Source organism: Mus musculus, chromosome 7, assembly GCF_000001635.26.
Source record: "Mus musculus strain C57BL/6J chromosome 7, GRCm38.p6 C57BL/6J".
In the NCBI taxonomy this organism is placed as follows: domain Eukaryota; kingdom Metazoa; phylum Chordata; class Mammalia; order Rodentia; family Muridae; genus Mus; species Mus musculus.
The window spans coordinates 56058540-56078295 of record NC_000073.6 but is presented as its reverse complement, the minus strand read 5'-3'; the positions used below and the strand labels follow the sequence as shown (position 1 = coordinate 56078295).

General features: G+C 39.8%; 1 protein-coding gene and 1 pseudogene across 4 annotated transcripts in view; both read right to left on the bottom strand.

The window, feature by feature from the left end:
• Positions 1–19756, bottom strand: part of Herc2 (HECT and RLD domain containing E3 ubiquitin protein ligase 2) — a 181677-nt gene that overhangs the window by 153505 nt on the left and 8416 nt on the right. For all 4 annotated transcript variants that reach the window (XM_006540639.2, NM_010418.2, XM_006540637.3 and 1 more), the window contains exons 3-4: positions 10198–10312; positions 5866–6003 (exon numbers count right to left, since the gene is read on the bottom strand). In XM_006540639.2, coding sequence (XP_006540702.1) covers positions 5866–6003; positions 10198–10312 — 253 coding nt within the window. The remainder of the gene's footprint in view (positions 1–5865; positions 6004–10197; positions 10313–19756) is intronic.
• On the bottom strand, positions 13723–13877 carry Gm51510 (annotated as a pseudogene).

Here is a 19756-nt window from a genome sequence, read left to right as displayed (position 1 = left end):
CAGGATCAAGTTGACCTTCTAAACAGTCCCATATCCCCTAAAGAAATAGAAGCAGTTATTAATAGTCTCCCAGCCAAAAAAAGCCCAGGACCAGACGGGTTTAGTGCAGAGTTCTATCAGACCTTCAAAGAAGATCTAACTCCAGTTCTGCACAAACTTTTTCACAAGATAGAAGTAGAAGGTATTCTACCCAACTCATTTTATGAAGCCACTATTACTCTGATACCTAAACCACAGAAAGATCCAACAAAGATAGAGAACTTCAGACCAATTTCTCTTATGAACATCGATGCAAAAATTCTTAATAAAATTCTCGCTAACCGAATCCAAGAACACATTAAAGCAATCATCCATCCTGACCAAGTAGGTTTTATTCCAGGGATGCAGGGATGGTTTAATATACGAAAATCCATCAATGTAATCCATTATATAAACAAACTCAAAGACAAAAACCACATGATCATCTCGTTAGATGCAGAAAAAGCATTTGACAAGATCCAACACCCATTCATGATAAAAGTTCTGGAAAGATCAGGAATTCAAGGCCAATACCTAAACATGATAAAAGCAATCTACAGCAAACCAGTAGCCAACATCAAAGTAAATGGAGAGAAGCTGGAAGCAATCCCACTAAAATCAGGGACTAGACAAGGCTGCCCACTTTCTCCCTACCTTTTCAACATAGTACTTGAAGTATTAGCCAGAGCAATTCGACAACAAAAGGAGATCAAGGGGATACAAATTGGAAAAGAGGAAGTCAAAATATCACTTTTTGCAGATGATATGATAGTATATATAAGTGACCCTAAAAATTCCAACAGAGAACTCCTAAACCTGATAAACAGCTTCGGTGAAGTAGCTGGATATAAAATTAACTCAAACAAGTCAATGGCCTTTCTCTACACAAAGAATAAACAGGCTGAGAAAGAAATTAGGGAAACAACACCCTTCTCAATAGCCACAAATAATATAAAATATCTCGGCGTGACTCTAACGAAGGAAGTGAAAGATCTGTATGATAAAAACTTCAAGTCCCTGAAGAAAGAAATTAAAGAAGATCTCAGAAGATGGAAAGATCTCCCATGCTCATGGATTGGCAGGACCAACATTGTAAAAATGGCTATCTTGCCAAAAGCAATCTACAGATTCAATGCAATCCCCATTAAAATTTCCAACTCAATTCTTCAACGAATTAGAAGGAGCAATTTGCAAATTCATCTGGAATAACAAAAAACCGAGGATAGCAAAAACTCTTCTCAAGGATAAAAGAACCTCTGGTGGAATCACCATGCCTGACCTAAAGCTTTACTACAGAGCAATTGTGATAAAAACTGCATGGTACTGGTATAGAGACAGACAAGTGGACCAATGGAATAGAATTGAAGACCCAGAAATGAACCCACACACCTATGGTCACTTGATCTTCGACAAGGGAGCCAAAACCATCCAGTGGAAGAAAGACAGCATTTTCAACAATTGGTGCTGGCACAACTGGTTGTTATCATGTAGAAGAATGCGAATCGATCCATACTTATCTCCTTGTACTAAGGTCAAATCTAAGTGGATCAAGGAACTTCACATAAAACCAGAGACACTGAAACTTATAGAGGAGAAAGTGGGGAAAAGCCTTGAAGATATGGGCACAGGGGAAAAATTCCTGAACAGAACAGCAATGGCTTGTGCTGTAAGATCGAGAATTGACAAATGGGACCTAATGAAACTCCAAAGTTTCTGCAAGGCAAAAGACACTGTCTATAAGACAAAAAGACCACCAACAGACTGGGAAAGGATCTTTACCTATCCTAAATCAGATAGGGGACTAATATCCAACATATATAAAGAACTCAAGAAGGTGGACCTCAGAAAATCAAATAACCCCCTTAAAAAATGGGGCTCAGAACTGAACAAAGAATTCTCACCTGAGGAATACCGAATGGCAGAGAAGCACCTGAAAAAATGTTCAACATCCTTAATCATCAGGGAAATGCAAATCAAAACAACCCTGAGATTCCACCTCACACCAGTGAGAATGGCTAAGATCAAAAATTCAGGTGACAGCAGATGCTGGCGAGGATGTGGAGAAAGAGGAACACTCCTCCATTGTTGGTGGGATTGCAGGCTTGTACAACCACTCTGGAAATCAGTCTGGCGGTTCCTCAGAAAATTGGACATAGTACTACCGGAGGATCCAGCAATACCTCTCCTGGGCATATATCCAGAAGAAGCCCCAACTGGTAAGAAGGACACATGCTCCACTATGTTCATAGCAGCCTTATTTATAATAGCCAGAAACTGGAAAGAACCCAGATGCCCCTCAACAGAGGAATGGATACAGAAAATGTGGTACATCTACACAATGGAGTACTACTCAGCTATTAAAAAGAATGAATTTATGAAATTCCTAGCCAAATGGATGGACCTGGAGAGCATCATCCTGAGTGAGGTAACACAATCACAAAGGAACTCACACAATATGTACTCACTGATAAGTGGATACTAGCCCAAAACCTAGGATACCCACGATATAAGATACAATTTCCTAAACACATGAAACTCAAGAAAAATGAAGACTGAAGTGTGGACACTAGGCCCCTCCTTAGAAGTGGGAACAAAACACCCATGGAAGGAGTTACAGAAACAAAGTATGGAGCTGAGATGAAAGGATGGACCATGTAGAGACTGCCATATCCAGGGATCCACCCCATAATCAGCTTCCAAATGCTGACACCATTGCATACACTAGCAAGATTTTACTGAAAGGACCCAGATGTAGCTGTCTCTTGTGAGACTATGCCGGGGCCTAGCAAACACAGAAGTGGATGCTCACAGTCAGCTAATGGATGGATCACAGGGCTCCCAATGGAGGAGCTAGAGAAAGTACCCAAGGAGCTAAAGGGATCTTCAACCCTATAGGTGGAACAACATTATGAACTAACCAGTACCCCTGAGCTCTTGACTCTAGCTGCATATGTATCAAAAGATGGCCTAGTCGGCCATCACTGGAAAGAGAGGCCCATTGGACACGCAGACTTTGTGTGCCCCGGTACAGGGGAACGCCAGGGCCAAAGGGGGGGAGTGGGTGGGTAGGGGAGTGGGGGTGGGTGGGTAAGGGGGACTTTTGGTATAGCATTGGAAATGTAAATGAGCTAAATACCTAATAAAAAATGGAAAAAAAAATAAATAAAATAAAAACCAAAAAAAAAAAAAAAAAAAAAAAAAAAAAGAAACTGAGCCATAACACACGACTCATCAAATTTGAAAGGAGTTAAATTATACAAAATGTTTTATTAGCCAACAAAATTAAATTAGCTTATAAAAGACCCTGGGAAATGCAAATCAAAACAACCCTGAGATTCCACCTCACACCAGTCAGAATGGCTAAGATCAAAAATTCAGGTGACAGCAGATGCTGGCGAGGATGTGGAGAAAGAGGAACACTTCTCCATTGTTGGTGGGATTGCAAGCTGGTACAACCACTCTGGAAATCAGTCCGGCGGTTCCTCAGAAAATTGGACATATTACTACCGGAGGATGAGCAATACCTCTCCTGGGCATATATCCAGAAGATGCCCCAACCGGTAAGAAGAACACATGCTCCACTATGTTCATAGCAGCCTTATTTATAATAGCCAGAAGCTGGAAAGAACCCAGATGCCCCTCAACAGATGAATGGATACAGAAAATGTGGTACATTTACACAATGGAGTACTACTCAGCTATTAAAAGGAATGAATTTATGAAATTCCTAGGCAAATGGTTGGACCTGGAGGGCATCATCCTGAGTGAGGTAACACAATCACAAAAGAACTCAAATGATATGTACTCACTGATAAGTGGATATTAGCCCAGAAACTTAGAATACCGAAGATATAGGATACAATCTGCGAAGCACATGAGACTCAGGAGGAACGAAGACCAGGGTGTGGACGCTTTGCCCCTTCTTAGAATTGGGAGCGGAATGCCCATGGAGGGAGTTGCAGAGATGAAGTTTGAAGCTGAGACGAAAGGGTGAACCATCTAGAGACTGCCATATCTGGGGATCCATCCCGTAATCAGCCTCCAAACGCTGACACCATTCCATACACTAGCGGGATTTTGCTGAAAGGACCCTGATATAGCTGTCTCTTTGTGAGACTATGCTGAGGCCTGGCAAACACATAAGTGGATGCTCACAGTCAGCTATTGGATGGATCACAGGGCCCCCAATGGAGGAGCTAGAGAGAGTATCCAAGGAGCTGAGGGGATCTGCAACCCTATGGGTGAAACAACAATATGAACTAACCAGTACCCCCTGGAGCTTGTGTCTCTAGCTGTATATGTATCAGAAGATGGCCTAGTCGGCCATCAGTGGAAAGAGAGGCCCATTGGTCGTGCAGACTTTATATGCCTAAGTATAGGGGAACGCCAGGGCCAGGAAGTGGGAGTGGGTGGGTAGGGGAGTCGGGGGGGGGGGGGGGGACTTTTAGGATAGCACTGGAGATGTGAATGAAGAAAGTACCTAATAAAAAAAAGACCCTGGGATCAAGCCCCAACACACATGAAAACAAATTTTGAAACAAAAATGCATCAAATATTTAAAGTTTTAAAATTTAAAAATTTTAAAGTAAATATAATAATGAGAGACCAAAGAAGAAAAGTGTAACTTTACTTGCTTGGATAAAAAGAAGAGATGAATTTAGAAATGCTAAAAAAAATAATACATATAACTAAAAAAATAAAAAATATATTTTCAAGAACAAAGACTTGAATAAATATTTCTCCAAAGAACATTTACAGATCAGTACGCATATTGAAAAAACAATGTTCAATATCATTAAATATAAATACAAATCAAAACAGTAACACTCCATTTCACACTGCCTGGGTGGATATTATCAAAGGGAAAGTAACAAGGACCTGGAGAAACTGAAACCTTTATGTACTATTCAAAGAGTAAAAAACAGTGTGGCCTCTAGAAAACACTGTCTTAGTGCTTTAAAAAGTTCATCCTAGTGTTACCACGGCCCATCAATGGTTCCACGGCAACACATACAGAACTAAAAGCAGTGACCTTACACAGAGCCTGACCAACTATGTTCATGACAGCAGCATACATCTCCTTAGGGCATAATGACAATGAATCCGAGCTCAAGGCCAAGACTGGTGGTACTCACTAGGAGTGCCTGCCTTTAGACTAGGTCATAGAGGTTTGGTGGTTAATAATGTTTACTCTTTTTCACACTTAGAAAGGTTGTTCCTTTTGTAGTTTTTCTACAAAGAATGTTTTTTTCTGGTTCATTTGTTTATTTACTTTTATATTTACATTTATTAGAGTTGTTTCTGATTCTAGTAACTACTTGGAAACTCGTATAAGATGAGCTTCCTAGATTACACCAATTGTAAATAAAGGTTACTGTTATGAAAAGAACAAGAGAGAAGTAAACCAAGAGTCCACCAACCAGTACACAAGGAATCAAAATATGCACACAAATCAATGACATTTAAAACATTTAAAAGGCCACAGCATGGGTGAACTTAAAAGTACACAAAGCGAAATAAGCTAGATAAAATGAATAAATACTATACTATCTGAGCCAATTTATATGTGATGCTTTTTAACAGTGAAGTGCAGACTTCAAAGTTGACTGCAGCTACCTGGGGAGCTGTGGGGGTAGTTTTCAATGGATCTGGGTGGTAGTAATTTTGTGCCATAGTATGAACTTATATAACTTATATATAACATATATATGGTATGTTATATAATATACTTTAAAATGGTTATATTTTATATCAGACATGTTTTACTGCAATACCAACAGCTGTTGATTTTAGAAAATTCCATTAACAAATGACAACTTGACCCACTGCTGTCAGAAAGTGTAATACCTGGCTGCCTGCCCCACACCCAGCTTTCCAGGATTGACTTGGCTCTATACACAGGTGCAGGTGTCTCTTCTTCTTCCTTCTTCTCTTTGTCATTAAGATCTTCTTTCTTGGTTCCACTCTGAGCATCGACACCATCATCTGAAGAATTAAAAATGTTCAAGTCCATAATTGTTTTTCAAAATGCAACGGTCAAGCTGGGCATGGCAGCTCACACCTATAATGCACAGCACATGAGTTTAAAGCTGTCTTGGGTCACAAGGTAAGTTCCAGGCCTGCCTGGGCTAGAGAGTAAGGTCCTGTCTCAAAATAAAGACACTGTAAAAGGAAAGGAAAGAGCACATCTTAGAGAGAATCAGATCTTATCAATCTCTACAAATGCTCTTCCCAAACATGCGAGAGCTACCGCACACGTCAGTCACTCAATGTTTCAGGTTTTTAAAGACACATGAATTAAAACTATAAAAGGGGCTAGAGAGATGACTCAGCAGTTGGGAACACTGACTTCTCTTCCAATTCTGGGCAGCCATATGGTGGCTCATAACCATCTGTAATGGGATCTGATGCCCACTTCTGGTGTGTCAGTGTACTCATACACATTAAATATGAAAAAAGAAATCCTACAAAAGATTCAGCATGGTTTATTTAGTAATTAATGAATACAATACACGAGATTTTTAATTTTTTAACACATGAAGGGTTTCCTTTTAAATATTTTAAATATTTTATCTATGTTCTACTAGATTTCACAACTAAGAAAGTTCACCTTCAATGTTTATCTATTTGTACTCTCCACTAAGTGCTTTAATTCAGTGACTCAAAATTGCTGAATCACCAAAGTGAGAATTAAGGAGACAAAACTAGAATCATTTTTAAACCGTACAATGTTCTTCTCTTCTGCCAGCTGAGAACCACTGTTACACGAGGCCACTATCACTGAGATGGCAAATGGCTCAGTGAAGCATGACAATCTGAGTTCAATCCCCATAGCCCAGAGGTAGTTATCCTCCGATCTCAACATACATGCCATGGCGCATAAACGTAAACACACACACACACACATAAACTTTAAGAACAATTATCACTGAAGTATAATTCAGGAGCACTGAGTCAAAAGAAAAATTGAAAACTACTACCTCGGGCCACTAGAAAGTCTCAGACAGTAATAAGTACCTTGAAACCCCTTACATAGTTTTGAAGAGAGAATGGAAAAACTCTGAAATGTCAACAAGTTCAGTCACAGAAGGCTCTAACTAAAATAATCATATAAATACATACACACACACATATATATTACATCTTACTGTGTTTCACAGCAACCAATTCTAATTCTCTGTTAACACCAATTCTATGGCCAACAATTGAATTCGATTCTGGTAGCAACTAACTGGAGAACAAAACACACAGGTTAAAGGCTCTGCTCCCACTTCAGATGCCAATTACAAGCAGTAGGCTCTGGGTAACACGACTTCTGCTGGCCTGACTATAAGTAGTAGATTCCCATGACCCTCTCCTGCCTGACAGATATGACTTGGCCATACTGATGTCATCATAAATCATAACCACCATGGCTACCAAGAGTAGCCTTATTATGTTTTTCCTGCTTCATTTAACAACAAACCATAATACACAAAACCATTAGAATGGTACATGGAATTTATAACAGACCTTGGCTGCCAGGGCACATTTGACTCTTTGATTGAATCAAGAGAAAAACAAGTACATTCTAGTCACGATGAAGTCACTTTTCTCCAATCATAAATGTATCCCTCTTTTTGATCCAAACTGTAGGATCCATCTGGTCTTGCTGCCACCAAGGCATAGTTCTATAAGTCCCAATAAACTGTGCTCTCTACAATTCTAATCTGTCTGCCTCCCTTTCTTCCTTTTCATGGTCTTGCTTGCAGTCTGTCCTCAGTATTAGCAAGAGATTTTTCTGGAACAAACACCAAATGGCACAAAGAACTAAATAAAAGAAAGAGCCTCATATTCTATTTTACCTAACAGTAAAGGTACATCACACACTCTACTGATGTCTCAAGAATAGATCACTGGATGAAGTAGACTCAAGGAGGATGAAAGGAACAACAATGGGAATTTGGACAACAATAAAACTATTTGGATTAAGATGGGGACTACAGGAACACACATGGAAAGTTCACTGTATTAGAGATCATATTACTTACTTTCACTTCTTCAGGATGGAAATTTTTTCACAGTTAACAAGAACATCTCCAAATACACTTTAGGCTTTATTCTCAGGAACACAAATCAGAATACCAGAGCAAGAACAAGGTAAGTCCCTTGAGAGCGCGATGAATATTATAATAATTAGCAACACCGGCTCACAGGAAAGAAGCTCACTTTAGTGTCTATACACTCTCCTTTTCATGACTGCAGGAATCAAAAGATACACTAGACCCAGAACACAAATTATCCAAACACAGAGTAAATTAAGAAATGCTGGAAAGAATAAAGAGGTGTAGCTCAGTAGTAGAGCACGTTACTAAGTATACTCTGTCCCCAGCAGTATACTTGTGCACATGTACAAACACACACACAAACACACACCCTTATTGCAGAGAAGAAAAAGAGCAGAGGCTACCATTCCTAAGGCCCCAGGAATCCTAAAGGTTACTGTACACACAAGTCCAGGTTGGCTGTCACCTCATCTGAGGACAAGCTAGCAACTGGCCAATCTTAGGACTTTAGGATGATGAGGACACTTGTACAAACTACCCAAGGCCATCTCTGTTCAAAGTACTGAGCCTAAGACCTAGAGAGCTGCTAATGACTAAGTGGAGAAGGCCCAAGAGGAGTAAACTGACTAATTTCAGGCAAAACAAAATAATAGTCCAGCCAGATACTGTAGCCTAAACTAGAAATCTTGTACTTTTAACATTTTCTGTACATCAATCCAACTTTTGCATATTATAAATACTAGAAGGCTTTATTATTTAAAACAAATTTTGTAGGCTGAGTATAGCACAGCAGGATGTCTGCCTAACATGACCCAGAGTGTTTGCCTAGCATGCTGGAAACCCTAGGTTTAATACAAAAAATAGATTTTGTTTTATATTTGATCCTGTCAGCTTTGGGGCCAGCTTACCTGGAGCACACAGAGCAGCAGAAATAAGACTCTGCCTTGAAAATCAAGGTGGAAGGAAAGAATTGACTCCTGTAGTTATTCTCTGACCTCCACATGCAAACTTGCTTTCAAACGTAAACACACACACACCCCTTCCCACACACACTAACACATACTAATAAAGGGTAACTCGAGGTAACAATATGCAGTCGGCCAGCCCATATATGCAGTCCGCCAGACCATACCCGTCCATGGATGCACACAAGTGATACAATAAACAAGTTGAGTCAAACACTAAGGGCATGAGTTTGCACCCACTCACTGTACATATCTTTCAATTACTCCATGTGTAGATGGAAATTTTCACATAAATACAAGAAACAGAGCTCACTCTACTAGATAATGCAACCAAAAACGTAAGCTAATAATACTTTTCCTCACATACTTTCCAATCAACAGTATACTAATTCATTGCACAAAGAGAAAAACTATGCATTCTAAAAGTAAGCTGGGTGGTGTCAGTGCATGTCTTTATTCCCAGCACTCAGGATGCAGAGGCAGGCCAGCCTGGTGTACAGAGTAAGTTCTAAAACAGCCAGCAAAACACTGTCTTGAAAAAGAAAAAAATTTCCAAAAATGATTTTTTGATACTGGAATGACATTCAACAAACTCTGCAGTGAGCCGTAATTGGGCTTGTCAGATACAACACATCTGAGTAAGTGCTGGCATCCATCCTTCTTTTTAAAGTCTTGATGCTGATTTCAATCACCAGGCTAGTTGAATCTATCACTATAGTCCTATACAGGATTGTTAGTTATGGGAAGATCTGTTTCAGTTTAAACCAAAAGCTATTCACTCATCATTTCAAACAGGCTATACACTAGTTAACACAAACAAAATATCTGAATAATTTGAAATATTAACTAACATTATAGACAAAAATGACCGAAGGGAAAACAAACATCCAAAGACCGATGCTCAAAAAGGCAATTTATACACACAAATAAATAAAGGTTATTTTTGAAGTAGGAGAAAGAGATAGCTCAGCATACAAAGTTACTCATCAGGAAACCACATAACAGAGAGAACAAGCTCACACATATATGTACCCTGACATGCATACCACAGCACCTGCCTGCCTACACACACAGAGACACACACATGCATGTAATTTATAATTTTTTTCTTTAACATGCCATTATAACAGTAGTTACAAAATAAAAAGATAAGCATTAAAAGTTCCTACCTTTTCTCAAAGGGAGTTCTCGATTTTGTGCTAATTCTGTTCCAGTGTACACAATTTCCCCATCTTTAACCATTTCGTTCCACAGACCACAGAGTCCATCTCTTGTGAATGCAAGCTGGCAAATACAAAAGATAAACTTAGATCAGTATAAATCTTTTTTATTCAAAGACTTTATATTTTTGGCAATTTCACATGTGTACTCTAGCTACATTATTTCCACCCTTCTGCCCTCCAACTCCTGTCCCCACCACTCCCTCTCAAACTCATGACCTCCTCTGTACCTATTATTATTACACACACACACACATATACATATACATATGTATAAAACACATCTATACACACATATATAAAAGATACACAACTTACTGTGTCTACCTAGTGTTGTTCATATGTATTTAGGGCTGACCTTCAGAGTGACTAACCCAAGGGGTCCATCACTAAAGCGAACTGATTCTCTCAGCAGCTACAGATTGCCTATAGCTCTTGACCTGGGATGAGGCCTTGTGGAATTTCCCCATCCACACTGGCATGTCAACTGATGCTGACATTGTGTTCAATCTTGTACAGGTAACCACGCTATTGTGTTTTCATGGGTGCAGCACCCCTGTCATGTCTAGAATACACTCACAGTAGGCATCTTGGTTTTCTGGCTCTTAAAAAATCTTTCAGGGGCTAGTGACATGGCTCAGTGGTTAAGAGCACTGACTGTTCCTCCAAAGGTCCTAAGTTCAAATCCCAGCAACCACATGGTGGCTCACAACCACCCATAATGAGATCTGATGTCCTCTTCTAGCGCGTCTGAAGTCATCTACAGTGTACTTATGTATAATAATAAATAAATCTTTAAACAAAAATCTTTCCATCCCTTCATCTATGATGTTCCTTGTGCCTTAGGTGAGGGGGTTGTATTATATCACTTGGGTCTGGGCACCCCATAGTTATTTCAATGACCAGCTCTGAATTTCTGTAACAGCCTTTGTCTGCTACCAAAAGAAACTTCTTTAATGAGGAGTGAGAACTACACACATGCTATATATACACTCATATAAGATATATAAGATATATACTTATATACAGTTAGAAATTGTATCAATTTAGGAAAATGGCTAAGTAGGTTCACCTCTAGGGTCTATGACTTCTCCAGTCAAAAGTAGTTGACTAGGTTTATAGTATAGTTATCCTCAAAATAAAAGCGCAACTATTACACCACTGGGGATATCTTACTGGGCCAGTGGTAGCTATGGTTTGCAGGCTTCATGGCTGGGTGGTACTGATTACTTTTTCCCTTGGAAGATTATATACCATCTTCTGATACTATGAGAGTCAGCCCTCATACAAGAGGCCTTCAAGATAGTTCTAGCTCAATCTCTCCAAGTCCTGTGTTCAAAATGAATAGTGTTTCAGTGACAGTCTTTGTTGTTGTTTTGGTTTTTTTTAAGACAAGAGTTTCTCTGTGTAGCCCTGGCTGTCCTGGAACTTAGTCTGTATAATAGGCTGGCCTTTAACTCAGATCTGCCTGCCTCTACCTTTTGAGTGCTGGGATTCAAGGTGTGATCCATCACCTACCAGCAGCAACAGACAGGGAGGGAAAAATCTTGATTCCCCCACCTTATTTTATTCAATTCCTCAGTAATAAAACAATGAACTACTTACTTCATTTAAAAATAAGTAACATGTGAAAATATCATGCAACAAAAACAGTGACGTCAAAGAGCACATTGTATAACAGTGTGCACACTGTGCTGATTTATTAGTGACTCACTTCCTTGCTTATCACTAAGTAGCCTAGGCCAGTTCCAACTCCAGTCTTCCAGTCTCAGCTTTCCTAGTCGTAGGGTTACAACAATGTGTCACAATAAAATGTCTTATACACATTAATGAGTTTCCTAATATTTTCACATATCATTGAAGATATTTTGATCACATCTACTCTATTATGCACAGCCATCTCCACAGATAAAACTATCCCTGGTCTAGTCCTTAAGAGTCCCCCTACTTTTATTTAAAAAAAAAGAGATTCTACACACTACAGAAAACAAGTTTTGCCTTCCTGAATCTGGCTTATTTTGCTCATAAGTATCATTTCCTCTCATTGTCTCAAAAATGACCTGAACCTGTTTTACTTAATAGTTGAGAAACAGTCTTTGTGTGTTTGTGGTGGGGGGTGGGGGGAGGAAGGAGTCAGGGGAGAAGGATCAAGAGAGCATGCGTATAGGGTATGTGTGTTTGTCTGTGTGTGTGTGTGTGTGTGTGTGTGTGTGTGTTTTATATATGCACCATATTTTCTTTACTTATTCTCCCACTGACAGACACCAAAGCTGATGTCATGCCTTGGCAGTTATGACTAGAAAACTGTAAGCATGGGTACTACAGTGAGCATCTACCATATGCAGCCTTTGAATCCTCTGAGTACTTTCCTGTCAACAGTACATATCGTTCCTGTTTCCCACCATTCACATCACCATTTGTTTTTGTCTTGATGACAGTTATCCTGTATCTAACTCATATGTGCTGAAGTGCACAGAGGTAGAAACAGGCATAAGATCCCCTTGATCTGGAGTTCCAGATAATTATGAGCCACTAGGTAGGTCCTGAGGACTAATCCAGGTCTTCTGCAAGAATAGTAAGTGCTTTTACCTGCTGAGCCATCTCTCCAGCCCTGAACTCTTCTAGACTTTCACTCCAGTTCTTCATAGTTCTCTCCCAACCAATTTATGCAAGTAAATATTCAGATCTCACCTTTATAAATTATGATGATCAATAATAGGATAAGATGGTACACAAAATTCTAGTCCTGTGGGGTATACATTCAACTTGTGATCTCTCTTGACAAACTACATACAAGACCATAAATAAGATGGTGGGTTACACTACTAGCTAAGTGCTTTGATATCAAATAAGTTAAGGCTCCAAATCCATTGCTTCTAGTTAAGCAAAAGAAATCTTATCTTTGGAGCTTACTTGACCAAATTAAAGCCAGCAGAAAAGAGCAGCCTCTGAACCTTGGGCATCAAGCCATAACCACAAGGCCTAGCTGGTCAGTGTGGACTCTGGAGCCCAGATGAGAGCAAGGAACAGCTACAGAAGACTGAGTTACACTACAGACTCCTCACCCACCAAAATGTCAAAAGAGAAGTGAGTTGTTTGAAGTTGTCAAACTTGTGTTTAGTGATTTGCTACGAAGTCATAAAAAACTAATTTGGCATTCTGCTTAGTCCCATAGACACACTTCTCAGCCCTATGCTAGTACTATTCACACTACTAATGAAATAGCTTGAAACCCTAACAGAGGGCTCTTGGTAAAGTAGCAACAAGCAGGAGAGAAGTAGGACCTCCTGAAACTATACTCAAGAGTGTTCCTACCTTGAGGCTTAAGGAAGGAATAGGAAGGCATGGCTCTAAGTGAGAGAACAGCAGTTAAGACCTATCAATGGATTCGAGTCCATACCACAGTGCAAACAGCTACAGGCAAAGAGGCCAAGCCTCAAGACTCAGATGTGCTCTGTTACAGGAGTTACACTCAACCTTCATGCCAAATCTCAAGGGAACCCATGAGCCTTACAAGCCTCCATATAATTACCATTATAAAGGAGTGAGAAAGAGGAAGAAAGTACAAAAAAATAAAGTGAATGAGTCAGATACTACACTTGATCTTAGCCAAAAGGCCGAGAAGCGATAGTGAAGGAGTCAGAATCAAGAGTTGATTAATCAAGACAAGGAAAGTATTATGGTCATTTCAGATCAGTGATCAGATCAGATATGAAACTGGAAAAAGGCAAAGAATTAAAAAACAAGAATAAGAGCCAGGTGTGGTGGCGCACGCCTTTAATCCCAGCACTCGGGAGGCAGAAGCAGGCAGATTTCTGAGGTCGAGGCCAGCCTGGTCTACAGAGTGAGTTCCAGGCCAGCCAGGGCTACACAGAGAAACCCTGTCTCAGAAAACAAAAAACAAAACAAAACCAAGAATAAGAATTAGTTCCGTTTAGAAATTAAAGGCTTTTTAGAATTTAATGAAAATGAAGACATATCATACCAAAACTTATGGGACACAATGAAAGCAGTGGTAAGAAGAAAACTCATAGCTCTAAGTGCCTCTTAGAAACTGAAGAGAGCTTACACTATCAGCTTAACAGCACATCTGAAAGCTCTAAAACAAAAAGAAGCAAATATACCCAAGAGGAGTAGACCACAGGAAATAAACTCAAGGCTGAAATCAAACAAATAGAAAAAAAAAGAACTATACAAAGAGTCAACAAAACCAGGAGCTAGTTCTTTGAGAAAATCAACAAGATAGATGATAAACCCTTAACCAGACTAACCAGAGGGCACAGAGACAGTATCCAAATTAATAAAATCAGTAATGAAAAGGGAAATATAACAATGAAATATATCTTAAAATAATTATTGTTTGTTGAATATTAACAGTTGAAAATATTAAAATCATGTCCTATAGACATCACGGAAATATTATTGATAATTGTTCTCACTGTGCTTGAAATTATTACTTTCTCTTTTTTATTTTATTTTTTTATTTTTTTTTATTAAAATTAAATTTACATTTCCAATGCTATCCCAAAAGTCCCCCATAACCTCCCCCCCACTCCCACTTCTTGGCCCTGGCATTCCCCTGTACTGAGGCATATAAAGTTTGCAAGTCCAATGGGCCTCTCTTTCCACTGATGGCCGACTAGGCCATCTTCTGATTCATATGCAGCTAGAGACACGAGCTCCGGGGTACTGGTTAGTTCAGAATGTTGTTCCACCTATAGGGTTGCAGACCCCTTCAGCTCCTTGGGTACTTTCTCTAGCTCCTCCATTGGGGGCCCTGTGATGCATCCAATAGCTGACTGTGAGCATCCACTTCTGTGTTTTCTAGGCCCCGGCATAGCCTCACAAGAGACAGCTATATCAAGGTCATGTCAGCAAAATCTTGCTAGTATATGCAATGGTGTCTGTGTTTGGCAGCTAATTATGGGATGGATCCCCGGATATGGTAGTCTCTAGATGGTCCATCCTTTTGTCTCAGCTCCAAATTTTGTCTCTATAACTCCTTCCATGGGTGTTTTGTTCCCAGTTCTAAGAAGGGGCAAAGTGTCCACACTTTGGTCTTCATTCTTCTTGAGTTTCATGTGCCTTGTATCTTGTATCTTGGGTATTTAAGTTTCTGGGCTAATATCCACTTATCAGTGAGTACATATTGTGCGAGTTCCTTTGTGATTGGGTTACCTCACTCAGGATGATGCCCTCCAGGTCCATCCATTTGCCTAGGAATTTCATAAATTCATTCTTTTTAATAGCTGAGTAGTACTCCATTGTGTAAATATACCACATTTTCTGTATCCATTCCTCTGTTGAGGGGTATCTGGGTTCTTTCCAGCTTCTGGCTATTATAAATAAGGCTGCTATGAACATAGTGGAACATGTGTCTTTCTTACCAGTTGGAACAACTTCTGGATATATGCCCAGGAGAGGTATTGCAGGATCCTCTGGTAGTACTATGTCCAATTTTCTGAGGAACCACCAGACTGATGTCCAGAGTGGTTGTACAAGCTTGCAATCCCACCAACAATGGAGGAGTGTTCCTCTTTCTCCACATCCTCGCCAGCATCTGCTGTCACCTGAATTTTTGATCTTAGCCATTCTGACTGCTGTGAAATGGAATCTCAGGGCTGTTTTGATTTGCATTTCCCTGATGATTAAGGATGCTGAACATTTTTTCAGGTGCTTCTCAGCCATTCAGTATTCCTCAGGTGAGAATTCTTTGTTTAGCTCTGAGCCCCATTTTTTAATGGGGTTATCTGATTTTCTGGAGTCCACCTTCTTCAGTTCTTTATATATATTAGATATTAGTCCCCTATCTGATTTAGGGAAATTATTATTTTCTTAATGTTTAACTTCAAAGAGTTTTTGCTATTTTGAAATTTTTAAAATATACTTAATAAATAAATAATAGACTTAGTTCAGTTTTAACTGCGGAGATTTATAATAATGCTGCAATTTAAGCCAGTGTCCCTCAGAGGTCAGTTAAAGGCTTGGTCCTCAGAGAGCTACTATAGGAGAAAAGGCCTATGGTGATTGTTCTGGCTCAACCTGACCCAGGCTAAAGTCATGTGAGAAATGGGAAATCACAATTGAGAAAATACCTCCATAACACTGGGCTGGAGGCAGGCATTTCCTTAACTAGTGAATCATGGGAGAGAGTCCAGCTCATTGTAGGTGATGATATCTCTGGTCCTGAGCAGGCTGAGCAAGCTATAGGGAGCCAGCCAGTTGGCAGCAGTCTTCCATGGCCTCTACATCAGTTCCTACCTTCAGGATCCTATCATGCTTTAGTTCTTGTCTTAACTTCCTTCAATGATGAACAGTGTTGTAGAAGTACAAGTCAAAAAGCCCTTTTTTGTGGTAGTGTTTTATTACAGCAAAAGAAACCTTAACTAAGACAGTGATCCTCACTTAGCCAAATTTTTTTCTCAAAGAGTAAATTACTTACCATCAACAGTTCTCCCTACTAATATATCATAAATATAAACCTAGATCTTACCCAGTGCTCCAAGATAGAAGACCAAATCTGGAAATCGCAGCAAGTGATTTATTGATAACAGATTACAGGAAATGTCAACATCCCTGGAGAAATGGAAGGCTACCATGTTCAGCCCAAAATGCACTCTAGGATTACCACAGATTGGCTGGTATCCACATATCAGTGTTCTGAAATACAGACTAAACCAGAGACACTGGTGTTCAAAAGTGATTTATAAAATTGCTGGCAATAATGGCAGGAAGGGCCTGAGAGCAGACAGTGGGAGCAGGAACCTGAGCAAGCATACCTTCAACCACAAACAGAAGAAGGAACCACAAGTGGGGTGAAGCTATAAACTCACAAAGCCCACTCCTGGAAGTAGTTGTCCAGCAAAGCTTTGCCTAAAGGTTTCACATTCTCTTCAAACAGTACCAACACTAAGGGACCAAGTTTTAAAATATGTAAGCCAAGGACATTTCTCATTCAAACCACCACAATAATTATGCACCAATTTCTTCAGAACTCAAACTTTCTATCCAGAAAGGAAGAGGGGCAACTCATAAGACTAAGAAGTCAGAAAGTCCTTAAAACTAACAAGATTTACAAGGACTTCCCTCCAGATTATAGAAGCAGTAAGCAGATGCCTAGAGAGGAGACTATCCAATCTCTCAATCACCTGCAAACCATCCACAGAGCTCCTGGGTTAGTTTTCATGAATCCCCACTCAGGCAGAGGCAAGCTTTTAGTGACGCAGAAGCCTTTGAGTCATCCCTGGCCTACAAACCCAAGAGTTCACCATGTTGGACTTTGGTAGAAAAGTTACTTTGTTCTGCCATCCCTTTCCTATGTTCAATAAAGAGATGTGGTTGGCATCTCCTCAGGAAGAGTATGGAACCAGAGGCTGTATATACAGCAAGTAATCTTTTCTTGAAAGGCACAGACTGGACAGCTTGAGGAAAATGTGAAGGATTGCAGGAATAACCAACAGACATGAACCACGGCCTCAAGCAACACAACTGCAACAGTGAAAACATCTACCGACCTAGCATCAGGTAGTCTTAAGAAAGGTAAGCATCAGTGGTTAAGACAAATTATCTAAGAAAAAGGCTATATGGACCAACATTTGTTTGAAAACAAATTGATCTAAAGCAATTTTTATATATGCCCAAGAAAAACTCATTCTCATTTTTTATTTTCGTATACATATACATTGTACATTAACCATACCCCCATACTCTCAATCTTTATTTCTTTAAAAAACAACAATAACTAAACAAAGATAAAATTAAATCCACTGCCAGGTACTATAATAAATGCCTATTCTCACAGACATTCAGAAGGCTGAAGCAGTTGGATGAAACAGAGTGTTACTACATCTCAAAACAAAAGACATAAAACAAAATGTGGCATAAAATAACATCTATTATAATGTTCAATATTTAATCACATTTTTAGCAAACATCTATCAAACTATAGCTAGAGCAACTGATCAATACAAATGACAGAATCATTCAACAGACTGGTATCAGTGACTGACGCAGCAGATAAAAGCATTAACAGCTCTATAAAAAGGAACCCAAATGGAGTGATGCAAAATACTACAGTGAGAACTTCAATTGTATAGTGCTATGCCAGTCTGCTCCTATCCCCTAAACACACAAAGAGTCCATGCTTATCCCTTCCATGACCACACTGGGCCACTAGTGGTATATGGACCTACAGTCATGTGATGGCAAAGAACTTCCTTTCTCTGCTCATTCCTCCTGGGGTATTCTCTAACATCCAGGTTGATCTCATATACGTGAGCCAAGCACTCTACAAATGAACTATATATCCAAAATTCCCAGCCTTTCCTTTATCCCTTTTCTTTCTCACCCCTCCCCTTCCTCCCCACCGTGCTTTGAAAATTTTAAGATAGTGCCTTACTGAGGTGAGGTGCCCAGGCTAACCTCAAATTCATTTTCTTGCACCACAAAGTTACAACTCTCCTGTTCCAGTTTCCCAAGAAGCTGGGGTTATAGGCCTGTCTCACCAGTTTGTGACCTTTTTCCCTGAAAAGTCAGTTTTAGGACCTGACTTTGGTTCCCAGCAAGCATCTCAGACAGCGCACAACTGCCTAGAACTCCAGCTTGGGGATCAGATGAGGTCTGAGGGAACCCATACACTCCTGACATATGCTCACAACACTTATGAAAGAGTTGGCAGAAGGATTGAAGGCTCAAAAGTAGATGGAACCCCTCAGGAAAACCAATAGAATTAACAAACCTGGATACCTGGGAGCTCTCAGAATGTACACCACCAACCAAAGAACATACAAGGACTGGAACGAGCCCCCCCGACCCTGGCACATATGTAGCAGACAGGCAGCTCAGTCTTCATGGCTGCCCTGCCTGGCCTCAGTGGGAGAGGATGCATCTAACCTGGTCAAGACTTGATGTGCCAGGGTAGGGGGATAACCAGGAGGGGGGGATTCACCTTCTCAGAGGATGGGGGAGGGACTCAATCACAAAGAGACCAGAAAGGGGGGAAACAGCATTTGGGAAGTAAACAAATACATTAATTAATTAAAAAAATAAATAGAAGTAAATATTTTAATTTAAAAAACTAACAAGATTTACAAAGCCTAAATAATTAAAACACCAATAAAAATTACACTTACCTATAAAACTATTATAGCAAATCATTATCAACTATTTTATACTGCATAAAACTGAAAATGTGAGGGGTAGTTAATAGATAAGGATTTTATAATCAATAAAAAACAGTACTCCAGGAGAGAACAATTGCATTTTCCTCTGACTTCTCCATACTCTGCATACATCTCCACAAAGGAACTTATGCTGTCTCACTATGTGCACCTAGTATCCCTCGTACTCCAGGAATCCATGTACTTGCATCCTCTCAAAGGCAAGGCTGCTTTCCGTTACCTTTTTCAATTCATCAACATCCTACCTTGACTTGACTCTGGGCTTGATACTGGTTGGTTGGAATGGTTTGGTTTTTCTTGACAGAGTTTCTCTGTGTAGTCCTGGCTGT